This window comes from Pyrgilauda ruficollis, unplaced genomic scaffold, assembly GCF_017590135.1.
Source record: "Pyrgilauda ruficollis isolate IOZ18807 unplaced genomic scaffold, ASM1759013v1 scaffold73, whole genome shotgun sequence".
NCBI lineage: Eukaryota > Metazoa > Chordata > Aves > Passeriformes > Passeridae > Pyrgilauda > Pyrgilauda ruficollis.
In genome coordinates this window covers 4,156,710-4,171,878 of record NW_024529155.1, presented here as the reverse complement: position 1 = coordinate 4,171,878, position 15,169 = coordinate 4,156,710, and the positions used below count along the sequence as shown (strand labels likewise).

The 15,169-nt window shown below is 40.8% G+C and overlaps 1 protein-coding gene across 2 annotated transcripts in view; it reads left to right on the top strand.

The window, feature by feature from the left end:
• FBLN1 (fibulin 1) overlaps window positions 1–15,169 on the top strand; it is a 75,600-nt gene that overhangs the window by 24,181 nt on the left and 36,250 nt on the right. For both annotated transcript variants that reach the window (XM_041486004.1, XM_041486005.1), the window contains exons 4-11: window positions 2,508–2,679; window positions 5,169–5,228; window positions 6,956–7,057; window positions 8,605–8,742; window positions 10,835–10,972; window positions 12,418–12,561; window positions 13,386–13,514; window positions 14,001–14,126. In XM_041486004.1, the coding sequence (XP_041341938.1) occupies window positions 2,508–2,679; window positions 5,169–5,228; window positions 6,956–7,057; window positions 8,605–8,742; window positions 10,835–10,972; window positions 12,418–12,561; window positions 13,386–13,514; window positions 14,001–14,126 (1,009 nt within the window). The remainder of the gene's footprint in view (window positions 1–2,507; window positions 2,680–5,168; window positions 5,229–6,955; window positions 7,058–8,604; window positions 8,743–10,834; window positions 10,973–12,417; window positions 12,562–13,385; window positions 13,515–14,000; window positions 14,127–15,169) is intronic.

The window sequence follows — 15,169 nt, the reverse complement described above, 5'->3', positions numbered from 1 at the left end:
TAGTATTATTGGGGTGACTTAAGAAGCAGAGGCCTACAGGCAGTGAAAGGGTAGAACAGCAACTTGATTTTTGGTCATCACTACGGTCTGCAGAGGAATCTTGGCTCTGACCCCTGGAGCACCTCCTCCCTTCTCCTTCCCCACTGACCTCGCTGTCTCCATATTGTTTCCCTCACACGTTCTCACCTCCTCCTCTTCCCTGTCTGGAATTAAAACTGCCCCACTCTCTTTGTTTTGATTTTCTTCTTAAATATGTTATCACAGAGGCGTTACCATCATCTCTAATTGGCCCAGCCTTGGCCAGTGGCATGTCCCTCTTCAGAGCCATGAGGGATTGGGTCTGCCAGACATGGTGGAAGCTTCCAGCAGCTTCTCACAGGAGCCACCTCTGGGGCTCCCCCACTACCAAAAACCAGGCTGTGAAAACCTGTTAAGAAAACACTTGACACTTTCCATCTCTGGATCATTTTGGCTGAGGTATAGAAACATAAATTATTCTCATTATCAAGAAGTTAAATCAAGGTGCATCATGCACAGTTAGAATAAATACGGGTTGGAACAAATGGTTCAGGGCACACAGTTTTGTTAATTGAAGATGCAGTGTCTTAGAGATATTGCAAGATTTAGCAAGTTCTGTACTTGAAATTTCACACGAGCTGGAAGCAGAGGCTTTTCAAATGGCAGCTTAGCCTGAAAGAAATAAGGAACTTAATGCTGTTCAACAGTTCAAAAAAGGGCAAAATTGATGATCACTCTTCAAAAAAATTCAGGAGAAACTCTGTAACTCCCAATATGAACATCCTGTGACAAGATAAAGAAGTGGTCTGAGTCTTCCAGCAGAAGCCAGTGAGGGTGCCAGAATTACATAATACCAGAATTTGTCAAGGCATCAGCCTATTCAATAACTTAAATAAGATTTGCTTATCAAAAATATGCAGGTTCAGTCAAGTAATGAATCTTTAGCTCACTTTCATATTTGTCTTCTAATTTATGGTTGGGAAAATTAAAAATTAACAAAATTATCGTCATACATTTAAGAACTTTGAGAAGGATGCCTCAGGGAATTGCTTGATATGTTAGAATAAATATTGCGAAATGTTTCAGTCATCAGGGGTTTATTTCTAAAGTCATCCAAAAAAGCCAGAAAAGATGGAATTATCCCAGACATAATAGGATGAAACTGGAGCATCTGCCACTGGATGGAAGTAGTTGGAGGAACTAGTAAAAAAAGTGGGTAGTAGGAACCATCTCCAAACAAGGGTAAATAAGGGAAAACATGTATCCTGGAGACTGGGAGGGCATGAAAACAAGATTCCAGGAGATGAGGCCAGGAGAGAGGAGTTCCAGCCCTACAGCAGTCTGCAGCACAGAAAAGTTTCTGTTGTGTCCTTAATGACTTCCTACAAAATGGAATACTTGCATACTTCAGGATGCTGTTACTGTTTTGACTTCACGCTGCTCTAAGTTTTAAAAGTGCCTTTGAGTTCAGTAGAGGGAGAGAAACATGTAATTCCTTACAAGGGAAAACTTAGAATATAGGCAGGGATAGACATCTCAAAGTAATGCAAAGCATTTCATAGCTGCCTTCTTTTTAGCAGTGTGTTGCTTAAAGCACCAAACTATAGAAATTTAGTTGAAAGTTTAGGTATTTTATATTCCATCTGTTCTGTCTGATGGTGCAGGCAATTTCCTTCAAGAAAAATGGAGTCTGGAAGACTAACAAAACTAATAAAAAAGCTTAAATCTGCTTTCATGTGACAGTAGCAACTGGCAGACACCAGTTCCAGAGAACCAAACACTTTAGCTGCTTTCTGACAGCAAGGCAGAAAACTGGATAAATCAGTAGCATCTTCTCAATTTAAAATAAAGGAAGCCTCCACAGGATTAACCTGTCCTGTCCTTGCTTCTGTGGTGCATGCCAGGGCTGCAGTTCAGCAGGTCCTGAAGAGGCAGATCCAGTGTTGCTCCTGGAAACCATATCAGGATGGTGATGCTTTTGTATAATGTCTGGCCATGCTTTTCAGAGCAAAAGAGCTCCTCTCTCAGCTACTAACACAAACCTTGGACAAGGTGTGTTTGTTCATTCAGGGAGGAAAGTGAGCAAGCAGCACAAGTCAAACTGAGCCTGCACTTCGTTGAATGTGGACACAAAGGGGAAGCAGGGGTGTAAAGAATTCTGGCTGGTGTTTGAATCCAGGCTGTGAGGGCAGGGAGTAATGAAATCCCATGTATGTGTGGGGGGTTTTGTGGTCCTCCACATCAGCTTGCACACACCTTCACACATACACAGTGTTTCTGAGAAATTGAACCCAGGTTCTGTGCTTGGCCAGATGCAGAGCTCATTGAACTCCACAGCAGGTTCAGAAATTCGAGCCCAAGTACACCTGGAGTTCTTGAAGAGTTTGTAGAAAATTTTCCATCAGTATCAAGGTGAGATAACTACTGACACCATTGTCAAAGCTCACATTGCTTTGACTTTGTTAATATTTTCATTTTCTTTTTAACAGACGTGTTGTTACTGTTGTTTGCTGGGGAAGGCTGCCCAAGTTCAAGGACAGAGTTGTGAGCCCAACCCGAAGATAGGATATCAGTGTGGAATTGTCTTCAGAACTTGCTGTGGGAAAGGTGAAGAAGGCATTGATCTGTCCATCAGTGATTATGCTCCTAAGAAAGAGCCAGGTACTTTATTGCATACTTAAAAGAGTGAGACACAAAAAATGATACAGGGTACAAGGAGTGTTTGCATTTTAAATTATTTCTGTTGGAATTCCTCTAATTTGACATCTCATCTGAGTAATTTAATGATGCATATTTTGGAGCTCATTTTTTTGGCTAGTAACAGTTGAAAGGCTGTTGTTGAAAATAAAGAGGTGGAAAGAGGTCAGTTTCTGGTGTCAGAACTTAAATGTACAAGAGCTTATTTTGGCAACTAATTATCTTACTTTGGAAGCTGAATATAACTATTAATTTTAATGGCATTTTCCCCACTGTCAAATGCTTAATTAAAATGAAAATCAACAAACAATTCTTTGAATTGTGTTGAAAAGCTAGAGGGCCTTTGCCAGCTCAGCAGAATGAAAATGTTGCCATTATGTAAGAGGCAAATGCCCACAAACCAGAGGGATTTGAAATGCCTGGACTGCCTGGGACAACTGAAGATCACCAGGAAATGTGGAAACTGTTTCTTTTGATATTACCAAAGAAAGAGGGGTACCTAGATGGCAGTAGCTCCTGACACCCTTCTCCATAGTTAGTCCACAGAGCTGAAGAGGATGAATGGGTACAGACTGACCCTTGTAGACTCCCATTTGTTTGGGGGTTTTTTTCCCCTTTTTCACTTAGACCTGAAACTGCAGACAAGTCATGCTGTGTGGTGCTGCCTCCCTCATGGGCTGCTGAGCACTGAAAACATTCCATCTGGCTGGCAGATCACAAGCAACAGATTTTGGGGGACATCATCCCAATCAATCATTTAAACGCAAGTCCCATCACAAAAGCTTGCACTGATCTGCTTGAGCCAGCATGTTATCAGAGTTGTTCCAGGTCTTTCCAGCCTGGCTTTTCTGTGTCCCCCTTATGAGGTAACATCTGGAAATGCCTTTTGGGCAGCTTCTCTGTGTGTGCTGTTGTCTCAGGAGGGAATTTCCCCTGCCCATTAGCACTGGACTTGTAGATCTCTCGCACTCAGACATCTCTGCTAATAACAGAAATTTGCATACTCAATGTACCTGCATGGCATGAGAAATATGCCATTATGAGAACTGTGAGCATGGCAGAGTATTTCCCTGCTTGCCTTTGTGGGTAAGTGACACACACAACAATCATTGGTGTGGTGAATGTGGCACACGTAAGAGCCACTGCGCATTGCAAAGCTGGGGCTGTGTCCACGAGCAGGGCAGGACAATGTTCTCATCATTCAGCTAAGAAACAAGCAGGTGTTTGAACATACATCAAATAACCCTATGGACAATAAAAAATGCCTGTAGAAGGGCAGAGCTAACAACACAAATAGACACTTGGGCTCATTGTGAAGGGGAGATGAGGCTCCTCTTTGCAAGGCAGGTTTTTACTCTAGAACCTTGTGTTTGTTGTGCCACAGCAGTGCTTGAAGGGCATTCTGCTGCAGGGGAGAGGCAAGCTGGCTCTCTGAGTCACATAAAGTGTTGTCCACAGGTCAGACTTGATGGTCTTGGAGGTCTTTTCCAACCTAATTAATTTTGTGATCTCTGGCATTGTGTCCCTAGAGACCTGTACCAAACACAGCCAGACTTGAGCAAACTGATTCCATCAGATTGCTCTGCATAACTGAGATGTGCCCCTATGGCTTGAGGGCTCAGTTAACCAACCCAGCCTCGTGCCATTGCACAAACACTGCTTTCACATCCTCTGTGCACCACTTGCTTGTAAGTGACAGCTGGAGGAATGGGCTCATGCACAGTCACTGAAACAAGCCCAAGTTTCCAAGTCAGTAAGCAGAGTATTTTGGGATTGTGTTTTTACACACTACCAACCTACCTTTGCCCCTGTGTTCAGAGTGGTGGGATTGGAGAAAGTCCATTAGCTGGTTCTGTGGGGATGCAATGGGTTCAGGATGTGTTTGGCCCTTGCATGTCCTCATGTGGAAAGAATGGACTCTTAGAATTTGTACATGTGGCAGGAGTACCACAGAACAAAACTTTCTAATGTATAGAAGTACATTTGAAAGAATGCTGTAAGTATGTGCCCAAAAACTTAGGTGTGGAGTGCTTTTTAATGAAGTCTAAATAAATAACTGAGGTTAATCTGATTCTCATTAAATCTCTGAGTACCCCAAGCTACTATAAAGTCAGTGGAAGCCAAGCATGCCTCAACAGCATGACTTATGAAAATGAGGTTAAGCTCTGGTTAAAAGCCTGAGACTAAGAATCTGTGTTTGAAAATATTAGTCCATATGTAATCTATGATCACAGTGTGACTTTCATATTGAATCAGTCAGATGGAAAATGCCCCATAGCCATGAGCATTTGAATGTCAAATCTAAGAAATAGCTGTAAAATATATAAATAATGCTTTTTAATTTTGTTCAGGTTTGTCCAAAACCCTCGTGTGAGTTCCATCCCAAGCACACAGTGTTTTACCTTGAGAAGAAAAGTGCTTTCTCCTCTAATGCCTATCTCTCTTCTTTTTAGTTGAAATTTCAAAGGAAGAACTAGACCAAGAAGATCCTTATCTGCATGATGGCTGCAGAGGTGAGTCAGGTGACTAGTCCTGCTGGCCAGCTCTTTTGTGATTGCTTTCAATAAAGTGAAGCTAAATTAGATCTAACCAAAGCCCTTCGCCTAGCACAGTTATGGGTGAAAAAAAAAAAAGGACAAAAAAAAAAACCATGAGGAAGAGCCTTTCCAAGGAGTAATGGGCCATTATGTGATGCCTAAATAGTGCCCAAATACAAGGGAGGCATTGTCTCTCACAGTGCAGTCCATCTTATCCAAGTGAAGCTGAGACAATACATTTAACTTGTACTTAACTTCTAGTGGGTAATACCTCAGAAGTGTCACCCTTGAACCTGTGGAGTACTTTGGATTCTTCAGAATATGGTGATCCTGTATTAAATATGTGCATCTTTTCTTTTTTCTCTTGGTGTTTGAATATCAGGGTGTTTGAATATGAAATTAAACTTGTTTATATTTGAGATGCAGCACCTGAAAAAAGGAAGACAAAAGTGGCTATTGTTCTGATTAGTTATGCTGTTCTGCCTCCTTGGAAATGTGCATTTGGAATATTGCTCTGCTAAGTATTCTGATTTATTGCTTGTCACATATGATTTACATGTCTATAAACCTAAACCAACAGTGATTCATTGTTTTCTGCCAGCATTTCAGAACTCAGAAATGTATTTAGGATAAAATCAATTTAATAGGCTTTTATTCCAGTTGAAAAATTATTTACTGTGCTCCATGTTTTACAGCTGTTACACTCTGGAGAGAGTGAGAATACCTACCAGGTCATTAGTGAGCCAGAGTCAACAGTGCCTCTCCTCCTTGTCTCCAGTTGCTAATTAGAGGAGATGACATAGAAATATGTGTTACATATTTTCTACCATTATTTCTTCATGTAATCAGTTGTTGTTTTTCTCAGTTAATCAGCTGCCTGCAGGAGATGGATTGGTATTGCTAATTGCCAATTGGTGGTTCTGTCTGCAGTATATTTTCTGATAAACTTGGCATGTCAAAAGTACTTGTAATTTCCTGAACTTTAACAGGGGAAACTTAAATTTCCTAGGCAATGGAACTTCCAGCAATTTGTTTTGGAGCTCCTTCATGTTACATGGGGAAATTAGTTCTGTTCTTCCAACACTCCCACTACAGATGTTATTGTGTCAGGATGGAGGCTCACAGTATTAGCAGAGATTCAGAGAGCAGAGGCTGTTGACATCAATTACAAAACTATGCTTCTGCCTAATTTTCAGTGATGCATGAATGGCCCTGTTCTCATTAGAAATTGTTGTACTTAATTTATTTATAATGTATTATAGCTGCAATTGCTCACATGGATTGTGCCTATCTCACACCTTTTGTTTAATGCCTATCTAGCTATTCTAAAAAACAGGACTTGGGTTCTGTTTGTACTAAAAATAACTGCAGCCTTACAACAAATATTTGTTGTTGGAAGTGTATAACCTTTTCTCTGTTTTTAGAATATGAAACTTTTTTAATATTATCTTAACAAGGTCAGAAAAAGTTTTCTTAATGATAAGCCAAATTTTGTGTAAATCCTCTGTAGTATTCTCTTTCTATTTGTCAGAATAACCCTTCTTTTATTACTTTTTAGAGCTTTCAGTGCTTAACCCTTTCTTTCTTTTGTATATGTATTAACTTATTTTCTAATTAAGTCAAGTATCCTGTAAATTAATGGTTTGTTTCAGTTCATGTGAAGAGCCCCTTAATTACATGAGGCCTTTTAACATCTTCATTAGGTGGTGGTCCCTGCTCTCAGCAGTGCAGAGACACAGGATCCAGTTATGTCTGCTCCTGCTTTGTTGGCTATCAGCTCCAACCAGATGGTATCACCTGTGAAGGTAAAAGAAATAAAGCCCTTGTTTTGATTAAATGTTCTTGTTTTAAAAGAGCAAGAATAGCTACAAAAAAGGAAAGAGGTGAAATCATAAAAAGTTGATTTGAATGGAGTGTTGAAGTGAGAATTGTGGGAAAATGAAGTTAAGAGAGGGTCAGTGGAAAAGGTGGAGAATTTAGAATGAAGAAGAGGCAGAGTTTGAATTTGTTGTTGTAGAAAAACCAAAACAGAACACCTATTCTTTCTTGTAAAAGTGGATTGTTATTGACAATAAGACAGACAAAATAAATAGAGTAGGATTCTTTAGCTTGTTAAGGACACAACTGACAGAAAGGATTAATGTTCTGGACTCTGTGAGTGGCATGGCAACTGTCAAGGAAGGATTGTTAGTTTCTCCCAGGAGAAGAACTGACTCTTCCTACATCCCTGAGTGTGGTCAGGCACGGCCCAGGCTCCCCAGGGAATGGTCACGGCCCCAAGGCTGCCAGAGCTCCGGGAGCGTTTGGACAATGCTCTTAGGCACAGGGGGGATTGTTTGGGTGTCTGTGCAGGGCCAGGAGTTGGACTCAATGATCCCTGTGGGTGCCTTCCAAGTCAGTATATTCTAGTCTGTGGCATCAAATGAAATGGGCTGGGATAGAGGTTGCATTTGGCTTCAGGCATGTGCAATATGCCATTTGGCTCTGAGCTAGTGAGCCCAGGCTCCCTGTTGCTGAGGGATATGAGCCCTTCCAGGGCATAGTTCACTTTGCCCATCCTGCATAGCTATCCAAGGATGACAAGTGTTCCAGATGAAGAGTGCCTTTGTCTGTCTGTGACTGTACTTAAGTACCTCAGATACAAACTTCAGAATATAAAATAAATATTGATGATTGGTAAGATTAACGCTAACCTAGTTGGACATATAAAAAGGAAGATCTTTTACATTTGATACACATGGATGACAGATTTTCTTACGCATTCAAAGTAAAAATGAAAAAGAAATTCACAAAGGAAATGTCTATCAGTAGCTGTGAAGTAGAAAGTCACAGCTTGGCTCAGAGAGTCCCTCAGCCGTTGGTGGGATGCAGAGCAAGGGGAGGATTTCTGAAAGTTTGCTTCATTCCTATAGTCGCTATAATCTGACCATGAAATCACTGAGGTTGGAAAAGACCCTAAAGATCTTCAAATCCAACATAAACCAAACACTGCCAGTTCCACAGCAGACCATGTACACACATCCTAGCTGTAACAGCTTTAGACACATCTGGAGACATCATCGACTACTAGACTCAATCAGATGATGTTGTGTCTTTGCTCTCACTCAGTTAAACTTCCTCTTCTTAAGTACAGTGTATCAGCAAGTTCTGGTACCAACAGGGTCCAAATGTCTTTGCTGGCTCATGCCCTGGTGACAGCTGTGTAGCAGGATGTGAATGTGAGGCCAAATCCACACCTTTGAATTCAGAGGAATGCCTGGTTGGAGGTGTGCCCACAGCTAGCCTTCAACCTGCTCTCTTCCCAGGGATGTCATGCTTCTTATTTACTCTCAAATAATTTTGCATATTGTAGATATTAACGAATGTATCACTGGGACACACAACTGTGGGATTGGACAAACCTGTGTCAACACATTGGGATCTTTCCGCTGCCAGCGGGACACGAGCTGTGGAACTGGTTACGAGCTGACAGATGACAGTCGATGCAAAGGTATGTCCTCTGCAGAGAAACCAGAACCTTCCAGGCTTAAGTTAAAAACTAAGCACATCATCATGTCATGCTCTTTGGCCTTTGGTAAATGAGACACACACACTTCAAGGACAGCAGTTTTTCCGCCTCGCAAAAATCCAGGTCATGCTGTGGGCTGCTGCAAAGAATTCCAGGAGAGATAACTGTATTTCACACTGGCAGTTAGTGTTTCATGTTAGGAGCTGCTCTGGGGACTAAAACAGGTGATTACCAAGGCCCAGAACTCACACTATACACAATACCCTGGAGATTATTTCTGGCTAGCTCCAGTCTGGTCTGTGGGATTGATTGCTCATTTGTGAGTGGAGTGCCCAAGTCCTGTTCTTGGAGCATATCTAATGGTTTAGATGCACCTGAATGAACCAAGTTTGCACATTCTGGAGTGTGAAAAAAATTGTGGCAAGTGGAGGAACCAGACGATTCAGTTTGAAAATGTGAAGGTGGAGGCATCTTTAGAAAAAGAAAGCAAGCTTTTATCATTAGGAGGTTACAAAGGTATTAATATTTTAATGACAGCATTCCTAGGGATTTAAAAATGTAAAGGGGTAAAAAACACTAGTTAGTGGTTTTCAGCTAGTCAAGAACAAAAAAAAAAAAAAAAAGTTACTTATTTCAAGTTCCATCTAGCTTAAAGAATGCTCTTATGTGCATCTGTAACTTCACCTGGCATGCTGCCTTTACAGAGATTTAAATTAGCAGCAAACTCCAGCTGATGTGGAATTGGTTTTCACCATGAGAAAGTCTGTTCCCCCTAAGCTTAGACTGGTTTATAAGTAAATTAACTCAACCAAAATTTTAGGTAAGGTTTTACTGTAGGAACTGATCAGTGATGAATAATAAATAGATTGAATAAAAAAAGCTGATGAACAAACTCCAATGCCAAACCTGCAGAACATCATGCAATGTTTTTGAAAGTATCATGGTGTAACTGTGATCCCTCTGAAGTAACATTTCCATTGGTTTGAATGACATTTAGGCCAACAAATAGCTTACTGGCAAGTATTAACATATTTCTATGTTGGAAAAAAGGAGTACAGATAGTAAATTATACCTGCAGCTAATGTTAGAAAGTTCTTATCAGGGTAAGATATGTTAATAATGTTAATAATTAATGCTGTGTTAATAGTGATAAAAATAGTCATGTATGGTTTTTAAATGCCAAGTAACATGACTGAGCTGTGCTACATGTAGAACCCTGCTAAACCCAGTTCAGTATTAACTCAACCCAAACGTCAAATGGTTTCCACACTCATTTTTTAAGTCCCACAAAGCTCTAGGGCTGCTGTTGTATCAACTGCATGAATGAGAAAGCTGAGGTATCCTTTTGCTGGAGAGTTCTGTATTTTGATAGCTTTAGGAGAGTTCATCCCATTGCCAGTTGGCAAACATTAAATTTTAGTTGCTGTATGTGGACAGGACTACATTTGTGAGTGAAACCTTATTTGCTGTTGTCTCCTTTATCTGCTTTACGTGAATAACAATCCAGAAATATTCATTGTCTATTCTGAACTGGAGTAGAATATTAAAGTAAGCAGAAGTCATATTTATGTGCATTTTAAAGCAGGGTAATGCAGGGATATTGCAAGCCTTAATATGGATGGGAATCAAGGCCAATTAATTCACTTATGAAAGAAATGAACAATATCTGCATTAGATCTAAAGCTAAAATTAAAATTGCACTTGGATAATTAAATCTTCCTGACTTCAAATCCCAGCACACTGCTGAATCAAGGCTGAGCCATGCTGAATGTGATGCTTTAGGTACTCTATAATAGTTTTGAATCATTTAGTTGTGAAAACTAAACTTGTAAAGCATAATATGCACAGACAACCCCTATGTATAATAATAATAATGAAATTGTAAAAAATTCTTAACCTACCTGGTTTTACTGTAATCCTTTTCGAGGTAATCAGATTGATCCTGGATCACAGAATTCCAGGAAGGTATGCTGAGGATTAATCTATGTGATGATTTTAATGATGTCTTGTGTTTTAAATGTAATGGAAAAACCTGTCTAATTCCCGCTAACAGTTTTTTTTTGTGATGTACCAGATATTGACGAATGTGAGACTGGTACTCATAACTGCCCCCCCGATTTTATCTGTCAGAATACTCCAGGATCTTTCCGCTGCCGACCCAAGCTACAGTGCATGAGTGGGTTTATACAAGATGCACTAGGCAACTGTATTGGTAAGGCTTGTTCTTGTCTTGGGGAATGCTCACATCTTGCCTGGGAGAAAAGTTGTAATTTCACTGGGTAGGTTCTGAACTGCTCAAGCCGTTCTTCGTCTGTGTGTGCATTGCTCTTTCCTTGATCCCACAGGTAAGAGTGACAGGTGAAAGACATTTAAATAAAAGACTTAAATGTTAGGTCACTATTTTTAATAAGATTGCATTGCCTAAGGTGGTGGTTAGCTGCTTAAGTCTTTGGGTGTTTTATCTGAAACAAAATTTGTAAGAAAAAATTGTCATTTATTTTATCTAACCCTATCCAAAAGGTTTTAGCCAAAGGTTTGTGTAGAAAGCTGTTATTATGGCATCCTCTGGAACACCCTTTGATATTAGTCTGCTTGGTTTTACAGGCATGTAGGTCTTTCCAGACCTGTCCCACGTTATAGCCCATGAAGAATCTTACTGAGTATGAGAAAGATAGGACAGTTATAACATACTGTAGAGAGGAGTTTTACTTTAAAGACTGATGACAATCTTGTCAGGCCAATGCCTTGTTTCCAAGACTCCCCAAAACCAGAATTATAGCCTTCACATAAATGCATTAAAATTACTGGTTTCCAGCAGAGTTTATACGGATTTGTCTAATGTGACCTACAAATCTATCAGTTATTCCCTTGAGTATTATTTTCAAGTCTCAACTCAACTTTTAATTCCCCCATTGGCATAGCAAGCCTTGGACTTGTGGAACTGGCCGAGCAGCAGCAGCTGCCAAGTTGCACTCATTATCAGCCTCTTCTTCTCCTGTAGTGTTGAAATCTGACACTGGAAACAGACTGAAAACAAAACTGCAGCCTTTAAAACGAGGGGGGGCAGTGCCTGTGCACAGCAAGCCCTTTGCAAGAACACGCCTGCCACAGGTAGTGCCAGGTCCATGGCAGCTTTTGATTCACTTGCTGTCATGGACATCAGTAAAGCCACATCAATTTGCAGCAGCAATAGTTATGGCCTGTAAAATGCATTTGCTCAAAACATTTAGGCAGTTTCACAGCCTGACTTTACGCACTGGGAATCAAACGCTGCTCTGTGCGGAGCTGAGGGGGTTTTGTTGTTGGATTTGTGACTCTGATCATCATGTAGAAGCTAAGAGCTCCATCAGAACACACAGAATGAAGCAGAACTGGTTAAGCTGGTGAACTGAACTACTGATCAGCTCTTTGTATGTTTAGGCTTTTAAAGGCTTTAAAACAAATACGAGTTCTATACCAAATTTCCACTGCTTTTCAGTGGTAACTATGGCTTTTATACCTCCCCGGTCTTCACTCTGGAAGAATTGTAACAGTGAAGCTAAAATGTCATAAATAGTTTTCTTCTCCCACAGGCAAAACTTTTCTCTGAAGGGTTACATAATGAGAGCATCTTACCTTAAACCTCAGAAAGAGTTACACTGACTTGTGCTCTTGTAGATATCAATGAATGCCTGAGTACCAACATGCCGTGCCCAGCTGGCCAGATCTGTATTAACACTGATGGCTCCTTCACCTGCCAGAGAATCTCACCCAGCTGTGGCCGAGGTTACCATCTCAATGAAGATGGGACGAGATGCGTAGGTGAGTGACACTTCTTTCTTCTTTGGGAAGAAAAGGCAGTTCTAAGAAAATAACTCACATAAATAATTTATGTTTACCAGTTTCTTGTGCTTTGTCCAGGTTTTTATCATTCCCACAGTCAATTCTTGATCCTGTTCTTTCCCTCATGGCAGTTCCAGCAAGTGAAGAATGACAAGCATCCACCCTCTGTCCTTCGTAAAACTCAGGAAACCCTACATTTTGAGAAGAGGAGTAATTATTATCAGCCCCCATAAATGGCATTGGCTGTGACTGCATCAGTGGAACCATGCTGTGTGGTCCCAAATCTCCTTAGTACAGGGAGATAACACAAGGTCAACTTAATGCCCCACAGAAGCCATGCAAGTAACACTGAAAGGCACAGATGCCTTTGGCTGGCTTTTAACTGAGGTGGTTTTAGCAAAGACAGGCATTTTTGTATGTATTTTCATTTCTGTGAGTGGCTTATCAAAGCACTACTGATGACTGGATCTTAAACATCTTAGACTAGATGAAAATCTGATCCACAAATATGAGTATGCATAATAAAACAATTTTGCCCCTGAATTCCTCCAAAGATTGCCTGATTACTTAATTGTTTTCATCCCAAGTCCATCAACATTAAGGACACCTTAGAGCTAACCTGCTTTGGTACGAATAGTTTGGATTTGTGTCTCTGATCTTGTAAAACCTGAGAGCATGATAACATCTTGTTTTCGGTTTCAAAACACTTTATAACCACCAGAGGACAAAAAAATACATTAACATGTTGCTCTTCTCTCAACTTGCATAGTTAGAAGTGTACTTAAAATCACGTTTTGTTTCAGATGTGGATGAGTGCTCATCCTCCAACCAGCCCTGTGGAGAAGGGCACGTTTGTATCAATGCCCCAGGCAATTACCGCTGCGAGTGCAAGGCTGGCTACACCTTTGATGTCATCAGTAGGACATGTATTGGTAAGTTGCACCATCAATCTAAATACCTGCAGCCACAGCACTTACAAAATGATCCTGTGTAAAGAATGCTGCTGCTCTGTGCACAGCCTCTGTCATCAGAATGTAGAATTGACTGCTGTATTATCTGGCTGACTCTAAAACCATATTAAAGAACTGCTGATACTTCAAAGGAAGTTGTATTAGTATTGTAACATGTTATCTGCTATCCTGTTAAAAAGTAAGGTTGTGAGAGTTTTGTGTGATGTTTTTATAAGCACCAACAGCAAAAGATTCCTTTGGAAGATCAAAGCAACTTTCTCCTGTACAGATCTAATCTAATTATACTCTGGCATGCTTCTAAATGAGCATTTTGAGGACGTCTTCTCTCTTCAGTATGAAATTTAAATCTGGAAAATAACAATCAAACTTTTATAATCACATTCTTGTCCAGACTGGTATTGCAGTGGGCCAGCCAATGCACAGAGCTCTCTGTGTTTGTCATTGCAGATATCAATGAGTGCAGGCGCTACCCAGGCCGCCTCTGTGCTCACAAGTGTGAGAACACTCCTGGCTCCTACTACTGCACTTGTACCATGGGCTTCAAACTTTCAGCTGATGGCAGATCCTGTGAAGGTACGTGTTGCCCTGTTCTTTCGAGTTCTTCTAAGCCTTCTGATGTTTACGTTCTTGTAACGAACTTTCTTACGGACTTTACGTAAATAATTAATTGTTTTGCATTCTTTTCTGGAGGAGGAGAGATTTGATAGACTGTTGGTTTGTCCAGTGTCATTGGAGAGGTGGCACTTTCACCCTCCAATCCACTGTCACTTTTGGAAATCTATAAATGTTAGTCAGAATTAAACTTCCCTTTTTTTTTTACCTTGGAGATTCCAGTGTCCGCGTCGTTCTATTTCATGTCCTAAAGTGACAGGTACGGCTGGCAGTGCTTTGGTTATGGAGTGTGAGAAACAGCTCATTGCTCTTTTAGCTGTTTTTTTTTTTTTTTATTTTAGCTTGCAAGACTGCACTAGAATGGCATGAGAAAGTTACAGTGCGGTCTCTTTGATTAGATAAGTGCTGCTGTGCTTGGTCGAGGCCACTGTAGCCCACAGCTTGAATATATCACCCTTAGATGCATCATTTGACAGGACAAGATGACACAACCTCAAGCTGCACCAGGGAAGGTTCAGTTTGGATGAATCAGGAAGAATTTTTTCCCTGAAAGGGTGGTGAGACATTAGAAGGGGCTTCTCAGGGAGGTGGTGGAGTCCCCCTCCCGGAGGTGTCCAAGGAATGCTTGGACATGGCACTCTGTGCTCTGGTCTGGGTGACAAGATGGGGATTGGGCACAGGTTGGACTCGATGGTCTTGGAGGTATTTTCCAGCTTGAATGGTTCTGTGATTCTGTGATGCAGAGGTGTATGGGTCTGCTTTTGCTGCACTCTGAAGGGTGATTCAACTTAATCAGGTTCAAAACCTTCAAAACCAGCCTTGCTGATATCCAGACACAAAAATGTAAGTGTTGGCCTAAAGATTCCCTCCCAGTCTCACACTTTGAAGTACAGGAGGAAATTATAGCACACTGCAAATTAACCTATACTGCCTGTTAAGAGTAACACACAGAGAGTCCCCTATTTCCAGGTTACTCAGTGATATCCACCATCCTTTTTTAATTA